This window comes from Limulus polyphemus, unplaced genomic scaffold (assembly GCF_000517525.1).
Source record: "Limulus polyphemus unplaced genomic scaffold, Limulus_polyphemus-2.1.2 Scaffold1778, whole genome shotgun sequence".
Classification (NCBI taxonomy): Eukaryota; Metazoa; Arthropoda; class Merostomata; order Xiphosura; family Limulidae; genus Limulus; species Limulus polyphemus.
In genome coordinates, this window is record NW_013667388.1 from 25,241 (window position 1) to 40,377 (window position 15,137).

Consider the following 15,137-nt stretch of genomic DNA (forward strand, 5'->3'; position numbering starts at 1 on the left):
TTATATTGAACTTTCAGCCATGTCTTGCTAACAATACAGGCGTTACAATAATGCAGCACAGATGCTCAAGTTACTGTATCCAATAATATAAATCTGGCCTTTAGTCTTTACAAAGTGATGTGTCTTGGCTGTGTTTTAGTAGACTAGTATTTTGTAAAATACAGTCAATATCATATCATACGTTTTATATGTATATAGATTGTTAATATTTAGAAATAAGTTCTTAAACTAATTTTTTAAAAACATAGAACAGTAAATAAAGAAGTAACACAAACAATTATCTCTTCTAGTTACGACCTTTGTACTCTGTTGCTGCTTGATGTAGGTTATTAAGGATTGGTTTGGTTGTTTGGAATTAAGCACAAAGCTGCACAACAGGCTATCTGTGCTCTGCCCACCACGGGTATCGAAACCCGGTTTCTAGAGTTGTAAGTCTGCAGACATACCGCTGTGCCACTGGGGGGCACACTTCGAGGATATGAAACAAAATATTTTTTTTTAGGTTTTATATATACAGTTCAATAACCAAAAATCATAAATTACTACATTGATACAACAGAATTCCACTGTAATTTATCAAGCTTAGTAACTAAGCTGTACTTGGGTTTAAAAAAATATGAAATTTCGAGCAGGCTAAAGACACAATCCACCTTCTTCAAATCTTGATTTGAAAGAATGAGATGACATCCTAAAACATGAAATTGGCTGAGAAAGTCACTAAGGGCACATTCTGACCTTTCAATTGGTCATTCATATGTCATATATTGAAGTAAGTGTATATAAGGGACTGTTTCCAAAAATACAAAGAGTTGAGCATGGCCACTGTTTGATTCAGTACATATTGGTAACTTGAGTTCCTGATTTGTAAGAAACTATAGACTTTGTGTTTTGACATCACAAACATCTAATTTGAACCATTGCTGCATGTGTATCATGTGATACAAAAAACTCGATGTTTAACTGTGTTTTTTTTAATACTTACATTTAAATTAAGAAATTCAATAATGTATAATACTAAAGTTTGAATTATAATCTACAATTTGATACCGACCTAATTGACATAAATTCATAAAATTATGAAATTTTAAGAAATTTTGAATGCAAGTCAACAAATGTGATTACATTGCCTTTGACCCATCTCGAAAGGGCTAAGAAAAGACAGCTTGGTGTCCTCTGAAGAAACTTATTTTAAAATTAGGTTAGTTTAATAATATATATGTGTTTTAAAGCAACAAAAATAACTACATGCAAACATGAAACACAATATTGAGAAAAGAAGAAAAAATTAGAAATATAAACACAGTATTTATGATATTTAATAAGAAATTGGAACTTCCAAAATACACTTACCTTCTCTCACACTTTAGCTTTATCCTGACAGAAGTTTCTTTTCTCTGCCAATCTAAGTATTGGTATGAATCTTACCTCACTTGCTCCAGCTTTTATACTATATTGACTAAAGCAATTTAAATCTTGTGATTCTCTCCACCTACATCAATGCACTTCTATACCAGATCCATATATAAGCTACCTGTTAGTTCTCCCTATTAAATTTTCTCAACAGCAGAACATTACAACAATGGTATTACATGCTTGCTGCAGGTTTCTCTTAGGTGTTCGTGAACTTTAGTTATACCTACGTTTTGGACGATTTTTTTTCAACCCATATTATTGAGTTTTGAGTTTATTGTCTATTTTCTTTAATTTCAATAAAAAAATATCAGATATGAATTTTCACATTCACATCTGTGACACAGAGTCTCCTAGTGATATTAATCTGCCACCTCTGGAGTATAGTGTTGCCTGAGCATCGGGGGAGCCCCCTTTCTCTGGAGGATGCCAAATTCTTCACACACAGAGAGGTGGAGTCTTACATGAGGTTTGATCTTTCTTCTCCTGTAGGCTCAGAGGCTGAGCTTGCAGGGGATCAGGGGTGGACTGGTGGGAATTTTGACTCAATTTTTCTGGCTCCTTCCTTTGCTCAGATAGCTAATCATGAGCCTTGGTTGAACATCCCACAACCTGCATCGTTTTTGCAACTAGTACATCAAATTTGTGATGTCTTGAGATTTCTCCTTTAGTTTACAACTCTTCTCCTTCTTTGTAACTGACTAATTACCTAGTCCTTCTACCTTTGCCAGACATTGTTGTGTCCGCTCGAAGAATTGCAGATCAGTTGAGTGAAGCTGCTGCCATGCCTTGTCCTCCCCATTTATCAGATCAGCATGCCTTAGCTTGGAGGACCCATATTTAGATTATCAGAGGTTGGATCCTCTTCTTCCTCTTTGACGTTCTATGCCTGATGTCTTTATTCATCTTACCCTCACTCCAGGATTCAACTGCCCCTTACATTTGCATTTTGCATCTTCTTTGCAACTTTTTGTCTGAGGCCTTTCGTAGGTCCACTGCTCAATTTTCAGATGGAATCTCAGGTGGATATGGCCCATTTCCACTTTTGCTTTTGACACTTGCTTCCTGTATCTCCCATTCGAGTTTCCACACCTCCTTCATTGGCTCCATATTCTTTCAGAACACAAGGGAGATTCCACCCTTATAAGCATGCATCCTATGCTTGTGTGGAGTGACAACAACAACAACATAGGTAACTACCCTATGGGTCTGGTTCTGTAGTGACTCAGATCAGATGGTTCAGGTCTGTATGGGAGACCTTCACCTCTGATCAGTGGGTCATTCAGGCTCTTACTAGAGGGTTGGCCCTTCATTTCACATTTTCTCCTCCATTGTCTACTATAACAGTTGTCTTTCCCCTCCCCAAGGATCATCTTACAAGCCATCCAGAATCTTTTGCATAAAGAAGCTGTACAGTGTGTCAACTACTCTCTCAGGGTTTTTTATTCTCGTTTGTTTGTAGTAACAAAGAATATGAGCAATTGCCAACCTGTCATCGACGTTTCTCATTTCAATTGTTTTCTATAGCCTCCCCTGTTTACCATGGAGTTGTTTTTTTCCTCCCAGTGGCAGTTTGCACCCAGTCTATGGATGACAAAGTTCGATGCCACTGATGCCTCATATTTTGATTGCAGTCTTCACGTTGGTATCTCAGTTTTGTACACAAGAGACAGGTTTTCCAGGTTTTTGTTCTACCATTCAACCTCGCATCCATCCCATATGTCTTTTGCCAGATAATAAGATCCTATTCACGTCATCTTCATTTAATGGGCATTCACACTCACTATTGTATGGATGACTGGATTCTTCTCACTCCTTCCTGCCACTTGGCAGAGCTTCTCGCTTGAGCTCTTTTATCTGAAGCTGTGAGTACTGGGTTTCTCATCCAAATGGAGAAGTCTATTCTTACTTCCACACAGTACCTTGTCCATGTAAGGGTATTTTACAATTCTTGTCTCAGTCAGGCCCAACATTCTCCTCTATGCTTTCAGGCCATGGAACGAGCAGTATTTCTAATACCATCATCTCCTTCTCCACCAACATGTGCAGTTCATTCTCTTTTGGGGATGTAGACATTCTTGGAATCACTCATTCCTTTGGGTTGGGCCCACATGCATTTCCTTCAGTGTTTGTTATGGGACCTTTTGTCTGGCGACCTTATTGGTTTCCAGCCCACTCAATCTTGGTTGATGGTTGATCTCCTGCCCCACGTCCAGAGATATATCTTTTCATGGCTGCATCTTTTCAGGGAATTTAAGGGACTTTAGACAGAAGAGGAATCTTCTCTCCACATCAATCTTTTAGAGATTCTAGCAATTTGAGGGGCTATGTCTCAGGCTCTCGATTGTTTGTGAGGGAAGATGGTACTGCTTCACTTGGACAATTCCACAGTGGCCTCCTACATTGATAAGCAGGGGGGGGGCACTCATTCCAAGTCTCTTTGTTTTCAGACATTGGCTCTTATCTTTTATGTCTACAATCATCAGATAGTTCTCATTGCTTGTCATGCTCCAAGTTATAAATTTTGTGTCCAATCAGTTATCTTGTCCCAATGGAGTTCTTCCTACAGAATGGGTGCTTCATCCACAAGTTTTTCCTTGGATCTGCTCTTGTCTCTGGAAACCTCTGTTCGTTGCTTTTGCCACTCACTGGAATGCCCAGCTTCTGTCCTTCTGGTCTCCTGTCCCTCACCCTCTGACTTTAGGCATAGATACTCTTAGCCAAGATGGGATGGGTCTTCATTTGAGATTCATGTACACAGGACTCTTTTTACCATTCCACTTATGTTCTGTTGTATTTTGATAGGTCCTTTCATCCCAAAACTTCAGCAGCTAAAGAAGGGGATAAGGCTTTCTCTCCTGTTCACATTCCCTCCATTTCCTATTTTATGAATGCTCGGATCTGGGTCATCTTTTATGCCTGATTAGGGCCCTTTGATGTTCTGTTGTGGGCACTGAAGGATTTTGGGGTTCATGTCACCATTTATTTATCCATTGGGATCCTAAGGTGTCACAGTTTATCCTGTCACTTTGACAGGCTGGGTTCATCAACTGATGCATATTGCTTACTCTGGGCTTTCATTTGAGGGATTGAGACTTCTTTGAGTTTCATCTCATCAAATTCACCATATCTCAATGTCCATGGTTGCTCAGTTGCATTGCCTACTGGAGAGGATTGGTATGTAAACCATACCTAATATATTTATATTTCATTATTTACATGATTTGGCAGTTGCTTCTTTGGAAAGTTTTCAGGTATCCCTCGTGGCTATTCTCCAGGCCCCAGCTCGTTTGTAAAAGAGGTGAGTGATTTAATTTCTTTTGTTTTCTTTTTCAGGGACCCTCTCGACCTTTTCATTGGGATCCCACTCTGTGGCGGATGTTGCCTGGTCAGGTATGCTTATCTCCAAATCTGTATTAGCTACCAGTCGACCAACAATTAATTTTCCTGGTATCAATGAACACTGGAGATGGGGTATTCCATAAGACCAACCTTGTGCACTTTCCAGGTGGTACACAATTATAACACAAAATCAAATACACTACAGGACTGCCATTCATGGACTATCACGAGTAAAGGGGGATTTTACCCATCCCTGCTGACCTCTAAATTGAATAAATAGGGGTTATTTTGCTTTTCAATATAAGGAATGTAGTCCACTTGTTTCACTGTCTCTGGAACATCATTCCTCTGGACTCCCCAATGCCAGTATTCCCCCATTTCTCCTAGTGGACCATGCGAGTCTTTACCACTCCTGGTTTCCAGTCACTAGAGTGGTGGACAGAGGTTTATTCCTTCTGAGTCATGCTTGTACTCATTATTCCACTCAAGGAGCAGAGGGCATAGCTGGTTGCCCTCCTACAAATAACCCTGGATGGTTTTCCCAGATGTATGGAAGGAGCAAGTCCAGCCTATGTGGGAGCTTCCTCATAAACCAGTTCAGAGATGACTTTGCACTATCCATTTGGGTTGTGCATGGCCCCTCTTTTTGGTCATTCTTTTTATTTCATTGATCATAGAAGAAGGTCCTTGACCCCTTGTAATTTCACAATTGAAGTGTCACTTCCTTTGCCATTGGTTGAAATTTGTTTCATTTTGCTCTTCTTCAGGTTGAGGCAAAGGTTTGTTCACTTTGGTGTTGCTTGCCCTCTCATAATTCTGGTGGCTCGACATGTAGCATTCTGTAACTTTCAGGTTGGGTTCCAATAACATCATATTACTAAACAAGACCAAACAATACAACACTCCTTATGCTCTAGCCACTACACCTTAGATCTTGATTTGGGTTCACAGTCCTATAATTCCAAGGACGAGACATGGGACCTCATCTGCTTGTTTGGGACCAGGATGAATTCATGTTCTTCTAAAGATGTTAGGATTTCACTGCCCAAGAATTGGATTTAATGTGGTCCAGGTGAAGAGCATATCTGTTCCAGAAGTAGTGCAGACCCCACTGGTGTGTATCACTTATCTCATTTTCACACACCTCATTTCTATGCAGATGCTTTCTGTGTGGACCTTGTCCTCACTGGCCCCTCCACCTTGTCAATGTGGGATTCTAGCTAAAGTGTGAGAGGATGTAAGAGTGTTTCAGAAATTAACATTTTCCTATACCAAAAATGTATTTCTGATAATACTTACCTCCTCTCACATTTTAGCTTGATCTCAATGAAAGTTTCTCTTCTCTGCCCATCTAAGCATTGGTATGAATCTTATCTCGCTTGCTCCAGTCTTTATACCCTACTATATTGTCCTTAGCAATTTAAATCTTGTGATTCTCTCTACCTTGTCAATGCACCCCCTATACCAGCTCCCTGTTATTACATCCTATTCACTTTTTGAGATGGTCCATATTAACATACCCAAAACCAGCCATTTCATCGGGAGAAAGGGCGGGAGAGTGTGAGATGAGGTAGGTATTATCACAAATAATTATACTATTCCCATGGCATATCTTTTTGTTGCTCGTGAATGAGTCTAGATTAACAATTATTCATAATTATATTCTCACTATGTAAATGAAGATCAAAAAATATTCTTTAAATACTATATTTAGTTTATGTGTTTTTAAAAAGGTTTTTAATCAGTACAGGAAAGTAACAAAGGCAGTGTGCTTGGAGGATTGACTTAAGTAACAGATATGCAAAATACAAATAATATAACAAAAATATCATTGATTCTTTGAAAAATTAAAGTTAGTATTTTTTATAAATTTTGGATTTCAGTTATAATAGGTGTTTTAGTATTCTTCATACTTGTATAATTCCAATTTTTAAGCTTACAATTCTTACAATCAATTTCTTCTAGTATTAATTTCTAGAAAAGTATTATATTAAGTATTAGAATATGCAAAAAAGAAGAGTCATCAAATCTGATGCATTTAGATATAACGTATACTAGAAAAAGTTTTTGTGAAAAAAATATTTACACAAAATATGATGAGTAACTCTGACATTATTTGTTCTTTGATTTTTCCACAGCTAACCGAATAGAGAAATATTATTGTTAACAGTTGTTTTTATTTCAAATTAGTAGGCTTATTGTTATTATGTGATTAGTAAATTAAACATATAAAGATCTTACATTGTGAACATTTTCAATAAAATTCTCTTATTGTTCTATAATAAAAATGGGAAAAATGGAATTACATACATCTGAATCATATTAATAGAGTAGAAATATTAATTTAATGATAAAGAATAAGATAACAAAAATAATGAAAATCGTGTTTTAATTAATGGATGGACAAATGGTGTTTAAGAAAAGAAATACCATGTTTGAGTAACCCATTGTCAGAACTAAAATGTCAAATGAAGAAATAATGTTTGACTATGTATATGGATGGATGGTAAAAGTATAAGTAGAATGGAACATAATAACAGTAAACATACATTGTAACTAATCTATTCAACAGTCTATGAAATAAATATAGTTTCTTATGTATAGTTACTTAAGTTTTCATTTTATAAAAGTAACGTACAGACTATTCTATTTTTAGGTTCTGAGACATCCCAAACAGGTTTCCGAAAAAACAGTTGTAGCAGTAGCACAGTTAGCTCATTTTGTAGTAGCATGTTTTCAGACAACAAATCAAACATCATCAGCAATGACATTTCTAGCACTCAGGGTAGTCAAGTTTCAGGAGTATTACATGGCAGAGGTATTGATGAAGCTCATTATGAAGCAACATCTTTGTACAGCTCACAAAGATCTAGTGGAGTAAGTAGTCTCTCAGGATTGTCATCTGGGGTGGAATCACAACTAGAACAACTCCACTCTAAAGCACAATCTTCACAACACCTCAGCAGCACAAGAAATCTCATAGTGCAACGACACAGTGAAAATATGGCTTTACAGGCAAGAATTATGCCCAATCAAATCACTGTATTAGATCAAGGTTTTACTTCTAGTGAAAAGAAAGTTAATGATGCATTGCAACCTCTTGGTGCTAAAGAAGAGACTGCTGGACAAGCTGAACAAGGTGTAAACAGTTTAACTAGGCTAACAACATTACCTCCAATAGGCCAGTCCAGTTGGTCAAAAACACCTAGTGGTTTTAGTAGCTACAATAGAAGTCATCATCCAAACCAAGATGTAGTTTTAGAAGACTTGGAGGAAGACAAACCCATTGAAGCAAACAAAGAATTAGTGCTACCTGATGAAATGATGCACTACCTTAAGCAAGGTACTTGGTTGGAACAACCACAATCTCAGTTGAGTCATGCAGTGTCTAGTGTAAGTCAATATGATGAATTGCAAAGAAAGAATGCTACAATGACATGCACACAGCGTAACAATAACCAGGTCTTATCTTCTAACTGTACATTTGAAAGATATCTTATGACCACTACAAATAATACATTGAGTTCTTCAGTAGTTAGTGCACCAGTGTGTCACCTGGGTAGTAATCCCCTATCAAGTAGTTCACACCACCAGCAAACAAACTCATTTCAACAAAAACATTCTAGAAACCAGATTTCTGAAAGCCAAGAGCAAGCTATCTTCATGACTTCTAGTTCCAGTTCTACTTCTTTGGGAGCTACTCACTACCGCAATTGTCAACACCAAAAGTATAACACACATCCAATTCCAGCTCAGAATTGTTTTCAACATTTAAGAACAGGATGTGTAAACCATCAAATAGGTGGTTTAGATTCAAGTCATAGTGAAAACACCAGTGCATCCAATATAATTCATTGCCACCCAAGAGGTAAACAAAAAACATGATCACCAATGTCAACAATAATTTGAAGTTCTACAAAGTCAGCATATATGTGATACTGGAAACAAACAATGGTGCTCAGCAATTCCAGTTAGCATGGAAAATATTTACTCAGGATCATCCCTCTCAGCAATCCAAACCAAGTAGCCCAGTGTATTGGACACAAATTCTCAGCCTCCCAGTCTTTTTCCACAATATCTTCCTATTATTATAATCCAAACTTCCAATATGCCTAAAGAACAAACTTATTTACATTCTGATTCTAACCACATACCTATTCACCAGTCATGTTTATATACAACTTCCCAATCCAATGTTTTATCAGTTTCACTTTCATACCCAACATCAACTTCCAATTCACAAACATTTCCTGAAAACCAGCAGATTTATAAAGCTGCAGGATTAAATTCTTACTTACACCATAAAATTGTCAACTCTCAGAGAGAAACTAACCTCCAAGCTTCATCTCATCATCATAGAATGGGATCAAATTCTAATTTTCCTTTCCCTCACAATAACATAACATTTAATACCCCAAAGTCATTTCTCTTCTCACTGCCAGGATCCAATACACAAGCTCCTGTTCTTCTTCCTCTAATAATACCTAATTCTAATACTACCATTCCTCATAACCAACAATCATATTCTCGTACTGATTCTTTGTGGATTCCTTCACATCAATTTAAGAAATATTTAACAAATCCTCAATATCAGCAAATCCAGCAGTACCCTCATCATTTAAAAACATCTCAACAACAACCTAAATTATCCTTACAAAAACAGACCCAGAGTTATCCTCAGCACATGCCACAACAGCAGTTTCAACCATTTTCACAACATCCACAGCATTACCTTTCATATGGTACAAGTGAATCCTTTATGCAATCTCCTCGTCAGGTTTTCCCATAACTTGTTGCCAAAGGAACTTTCCCTTATTCTCAACATACTAGTTCTGTGTCTGCCTGTAACTCATCATCTATGGACCAACAGCAATCCTTATCATGTGTTTGTAAAACACTTTCCATATATCAAAATCCTTTACTATCTCCAAGTGGTAAAATTCAATCATTGCACCAACAAACACATCCATCACCTGGATGTACATGTAATAGTTGCTCCAACTCCCAGTTTGAAGTCCAGTGCCAAGATATTAGTCAGTTTTTAAGAACTGTTATGCAAGCAGATTATGTTCAACAGAGCCAACAGATGACGTTTTCTAGCACTAATTCTTGAAGTGCTACACAGAATGGTCTATTTGCACAGCTTGAAACTAAAACATCACATCAAATGGAAATTTCTCCAAAAGTGACCGGTACTTCTGACAGACAAGCTACAGAAAGTGTGTCAGAAAATAGGTCATATTTGACAATTCTATATGCAAACGTCAACCATATTTCCTCAAACTCCAATTATGCCCAGCCTTGAGAAAATGGGTTGATTGTAGGCTGTGCTGAACAACATCATTCATCCCTACAAGCAACATCTAATATGATCATCAATGACATGAGCTCCACTTTGAATTTATTGATAGAAGAAACCAGATATCTCAGGATGATGCAATAGAACTTGTCTTCAACATTTTAAGTTTACACCAAATGTCAATTTATAGAAATGTTGAACAATTTCTTAAAAGTGATGTGCTTACATATTTGTAATGTTTTATAAGAAACATTGTAAAAATTCACAACTAGCAATTTCAAAATGGATAGTTGAAAGAAAAGATTGGGAGGAAGAAAAAAGCTCCCTATGCCTTAATCTCATGTATCTCATGAGTTTCACTTTACTCAACATATTACGTTTATAACAAAACATTTTATATAGATTGCACCAAACTTTTGCTATAAAATGATATTTTTTCTAAAAAATGAATCATGTGATTTTGCAGAGTAGTTACATATGGAGAAATATTTTAAACTACATGCATGCAGTAATAATATATGTGAAATTACTAAAATTGCATATATATTATATTTCTGTGTGTGTATATATATATTTATTATTATTTGAAGAGCCATACCCTCTCTATGGTTTAGAAGGTAGTCAGGTTGCTGCTAAATAATTTTTACAGTCAATAAAATCATTCATACTTGTTAGGTGTAGAGAAGAGTGATCTAATGTCTTTCAGTATGTTTAAACTATGGAAACTGAGAAATCTGTTCAGATACACTGCCAAAATGTATATTTATGTCCTCTAGTCCTATTATTCTCACTGTTAACTATGGAAAAAGATGATACATCAACACTATTATTCTTTAAACTTCCCAATTTTTACTTAACCAGCTCAGAATTAATGCAATCATCTTGTTCAATCTCATTTTAACTGTTGAAAGTGTGGAATAATGCTTAAATCTTTGTTATTAAAAACTGAATAAAAAGCATAATTTAATAACCCGAACATGAACAGCAAAGGAAATAATCACTCATGTAAAACCATAAAAAAATCTTTACCATACACAGATTAAACTATGTAAAAACGAAATTAAGAGTAGAGAAGTATGGATGATGTCACCATATGCATAACGGAGGGATGGGTGTAAATAGTACTATGCATTTAAGAAGAAAGGTGTGTGGGGAAGAAATCTATCATCCCTCAAAGCTTCAACTCAGATAGCAGCGTTTGTGTATTAACTTTTATGGTTTTTAGTGTGATATTCTTTATTTGTTTATAGATACTTAAAGTACCGATATCTAGGTACAATATCATTTGGTTTTAATACTTGCTTCCAATACCGAGGTGTTTCTTACTAGATAAGTCGATTGGTTTGTCATTTGGCTCAAAGTGGCTTTTGTGCTAGAGTGGTTTGGTGGGTATCACGTTTTGTAGAATAGGTTTAACTCATGTTTAACCTGACAGTCACCGAGACGCCCTGCACAGCCGTCATATTCATTTAGCACTCTACATACCTAACCTCTTAGGTGAGTAGTCTAGGCAGATTACTTAACTGTTTCAATTACTTTAAATACATAGCACTTGCCTTTACATTTTATAAACTTTCTGCAATCAAATGCAAAATAACAAAACCAAAAATATGTTTCCAACGTAAAGGATGTGTTCCCCTCCCTCGTAAGTTAATTGCAAGACAAATGAGAATACGGAATAAAATAGAATGCATACTAGTCATTATTTAAATATAAAATGATGAGAATAAGCTTGCCTATCATATATTACAAACACAAAACCAGATAAACAAATGGCACAAAATAAAATAATACAATTGAAAAACAAGGCAAAATTACCATTAACTAAGTTATAGTAAATATCATTCGAAACGGATGTCATCGAAAGAACATGATGCACCACCAATGCCTATTTGTTATGGTACAGCCTGTTTCTTAAACAAGTTCAATATAATTTGAATAGATAAGTAAAATTGTGTCTGATTTAATAAATATACCCAGCATTACATTCATGTAGTACGCTCAAAAATTAATGTAGTTTATGCAAAATAAAACATTCGCTAACATTTACAATGTGCAGATATAATTCATTCATACAAATCAAGCACATTTCTAAGTTAAAGCTACTTGAAAATGATAGACGAGTTATGTTTTATTTCATTTTCAGTGAACCAATAGTAATGATTATAGTCACAGAATATATGAATATTCCAGTTGCCACAATTTAGCAATATTTCTGTACCAACATCAATAAAAACACAGTGTCCACCAATATCACTTGGTGTGCTGCATTGTCAAAGCCAAACTTACAAGTATTTCTGTTTAGAGATAAACCAAACACGTTCTTTAAAAACATCAAGCAAACACTAAATACAGCATGTTTTTGTTTCCTAGCTGATCGTTGTTGCTCTTAGCTAACAAATACACATTTCAATATTCAAACCAAGTTTGTCATTGGCAAGACAAATTGTGATTTTGTATATTTTAAGTTTGTAAACGTAATTAAATATGTACGATATATAGTGTCAGACCTAGAAACGACTGTTTTTGTCATAATTCACCATTAAAATCAAATTTCATATCGTCAATAAAACATATATACTAACAGTCTAATGTAGTATGAATAACATCAAAAGTATTTCTACTGTCATAACACAGAAACCAGCCCAAGTAACCACTGTACATGCTATTTCTGTTATCTAGGGATCAAATAATCCCCTACAACTGTACCTACAAACAAATACAGCAAAATGATAAACATTCTATCAAGATATATATGGTCCATGTCACTTTCTCATGCTGTGTTAGAGCAAATTTTCCTTACTAATAAATTCTTCTTGTGTAGGGTCCTTATACATTTATATTATTGACATATTTTATAAACTTCAACTTTGCCCTATGGATAGCTCTGTTATTCACTTATATGAACAATATATATTTTAATAATTAACAAATAGAAAATATGTGTTGAGGTCTTCACTGTAATACTAGGAGGGGAGCAATAACATAATATGGTTAAGCAAGTGTGTTATGTAACATTGCTCAAGGTGAGGATCAAAGAAAATTTATGATGACTTGCTTCCTGTTCACAAAGACACTAACTAACCACAGAACACCTTCATGAAAATCTTGTAAAATGTACCTGAATAACGATACCTGTTAGGTATCTGCTTGTTTGATAATTTCCAGTAAAAATTATTTCCAAATAACTTCAGTGATACAGTCCTTTCTTGATTGAACCAGTTTATTATTTCTTGATACACCATTTGTAATACACATAATTTCCACAGTCACTTTAAACTTAACAACCTTTAGAACACATGCTACAAATCACAGTGATTCACACGCTTTACATATGGTGCCTACTGTTCGCTTGACTCAATTATCTATCTCTTTAACCCCGCTGGTTTTTCTTGCCAGGCTTATATACTAAAAAGAGGGCGTTTCGAATGCACTTGGGTCTTCATGATCATTCCAGAAACCCCAGCACGCATGCCCCCAACATCGCGTGACTTCCGCTGTCGTAACATACCGAAAGCTGGTTAAGCATTAATTATGCCTAACATTTTGGATAAAAATCTATTAAATTGTAGATTTTCTTTTTATGAGGAACGTGAAAAAAGAAACTGAAGAGTTGTGAACTTGTGGTTATAAATAAAAGGCCTCTTGGGCAGAGATTTGTGGACAAGAGATAGAGCTGAAATGATATTTTTACAACTTGTGATTTATAATTCATAAATTGAAAGAAATGCAAAAGAAAAACATTTACAAATGTTAGGCCTATTTATACTTATTTTCTATGTATATAAAGGTAAAGAAACACATCCCAGCACCCAGTGATTCTTGCACAGTATCTTGCATCTTTTATTATATTATCACCAACATTTTGACTTAGAAAATATTTTGATTGAAAACATTTTCATGGGAATTGTTCAGTCTTGTTTCATTATTATTCAACATGTTTTCATTATTTATAGTATAAAACAATTGCTGAATTACTAGAGATATGTAAAACTCCAAAGGAGATGATAATATATTGTCTCGCAGTTTGACTGGTAATGGGTTGGCTAAAAGAATAGTATCCAAACTACTCATTTTTAAAATGTTTAAATTTGTTGAGTATTCAGAAAAGATTAGTTACTAATAAAACTCAATTCAAGTCTATAATTGAATCAGAGTTCAAAGTAAAACATGATGTAGGAATGTACGGAACGATGACCACCATGTTCAGAACCACCAAGTGTTGTAATGTTAATCGCCCATGCGTACCTTGTTTCCTTACTTTTTGGTGCTCCAATTCCTACTTCCTATTTTTTTTATTTAAAAAATTTTACACTTGTCTTATTACTTGTCTATTACCTATCCTTCTGGTAGCTTTTCTTAATGCTAAGTCTCGAGAATGACATGAATCTAGGCCCATCCCTCTCATTAGCTTTTCTTAGAGCTATCTCTCGACATTTCCTGGTTTTTTGCTGATATCTTTGCAATATATTTTCTTCTATCTAGCCAGAGTAGCAGCTTTTGTTTGTTTTTTGGCTAAATTAATAGCCAAGTCCTGTTTCGCATACTCAGTATAACTGTTTCTAACGTTATACTCTTGTAATAATGCTCTCTTTGCTGGGAGAAAGACTTTTCAAGGTCATCAGCATAAGATTTTCTCTTGTTTTGTTTCCTTGAAAAGCATATTTTAAAAATTACACTGTTTCAAGTCCAACCTTAGATGTCAGAAAGTCACACTTAGTTTGAAAACAATGCAAAAGTAAATTGTACAACATATTGTTTTTGTTTTTCAGTCCAGGTCACTTGAGGAAAATCATGTCTGACATTGCAGTATCAGCATTTGTCCTCACGTAGGAGACTCACGTTTTAGGCACTGACTGCTATGATATAATTGCTTTGTCCAACAAAGGACGATTTCAAAGGTTATAACACAGTTAGAAAGTAGATCTAGAGTATCGACGTAGTCTACGTTTTTTTGTTTTTTTCTTTTATCTAGCTGGTCCAGCTGCAGGCTAATCACGTTGTGTGTGCACATAAGCAATCGTGCACCGCATGTGATATGAAGGCTACTTTTACTTGGAAACTTATAGAGCATGCCCGTTATCAT

The 15,137-nt window shown here is 35.6% G+C and overlaps 1 protein-coding gene across 1 annotated transcript in view; it reads left to right on the top strand.

The window, feature by feature from the left end:
• Window positions 1-9,541, top strand: part of LOC106464910 (transcriptional activator cubitus interruptus-like) — a gene marked incomplete at its 5' end in the record, with an annotated part of 32,192 nt that extends 22,651 nt beyond the window's left edge. The window contains 3 exons of the mRNA XM_013925081.1: window positions 4,747-4,803; window positions 7,409-8,620; window positions 9,195-9,541. Coding sequence (XP_013780535.1) covers window positions 4,747-4,803; window positions 7,409-8,620; window positions 9,195-9,541 — 1,616 coding nt within the window. The remainder of the gene's footprint in view (window positions 1-4,746; window positions 4,804-7,408; window positions 8,621-9,194) is intronic.
• Between the last annotated feature and the right edge of the window lie 5,596 nt (window positions 9,542-15,137).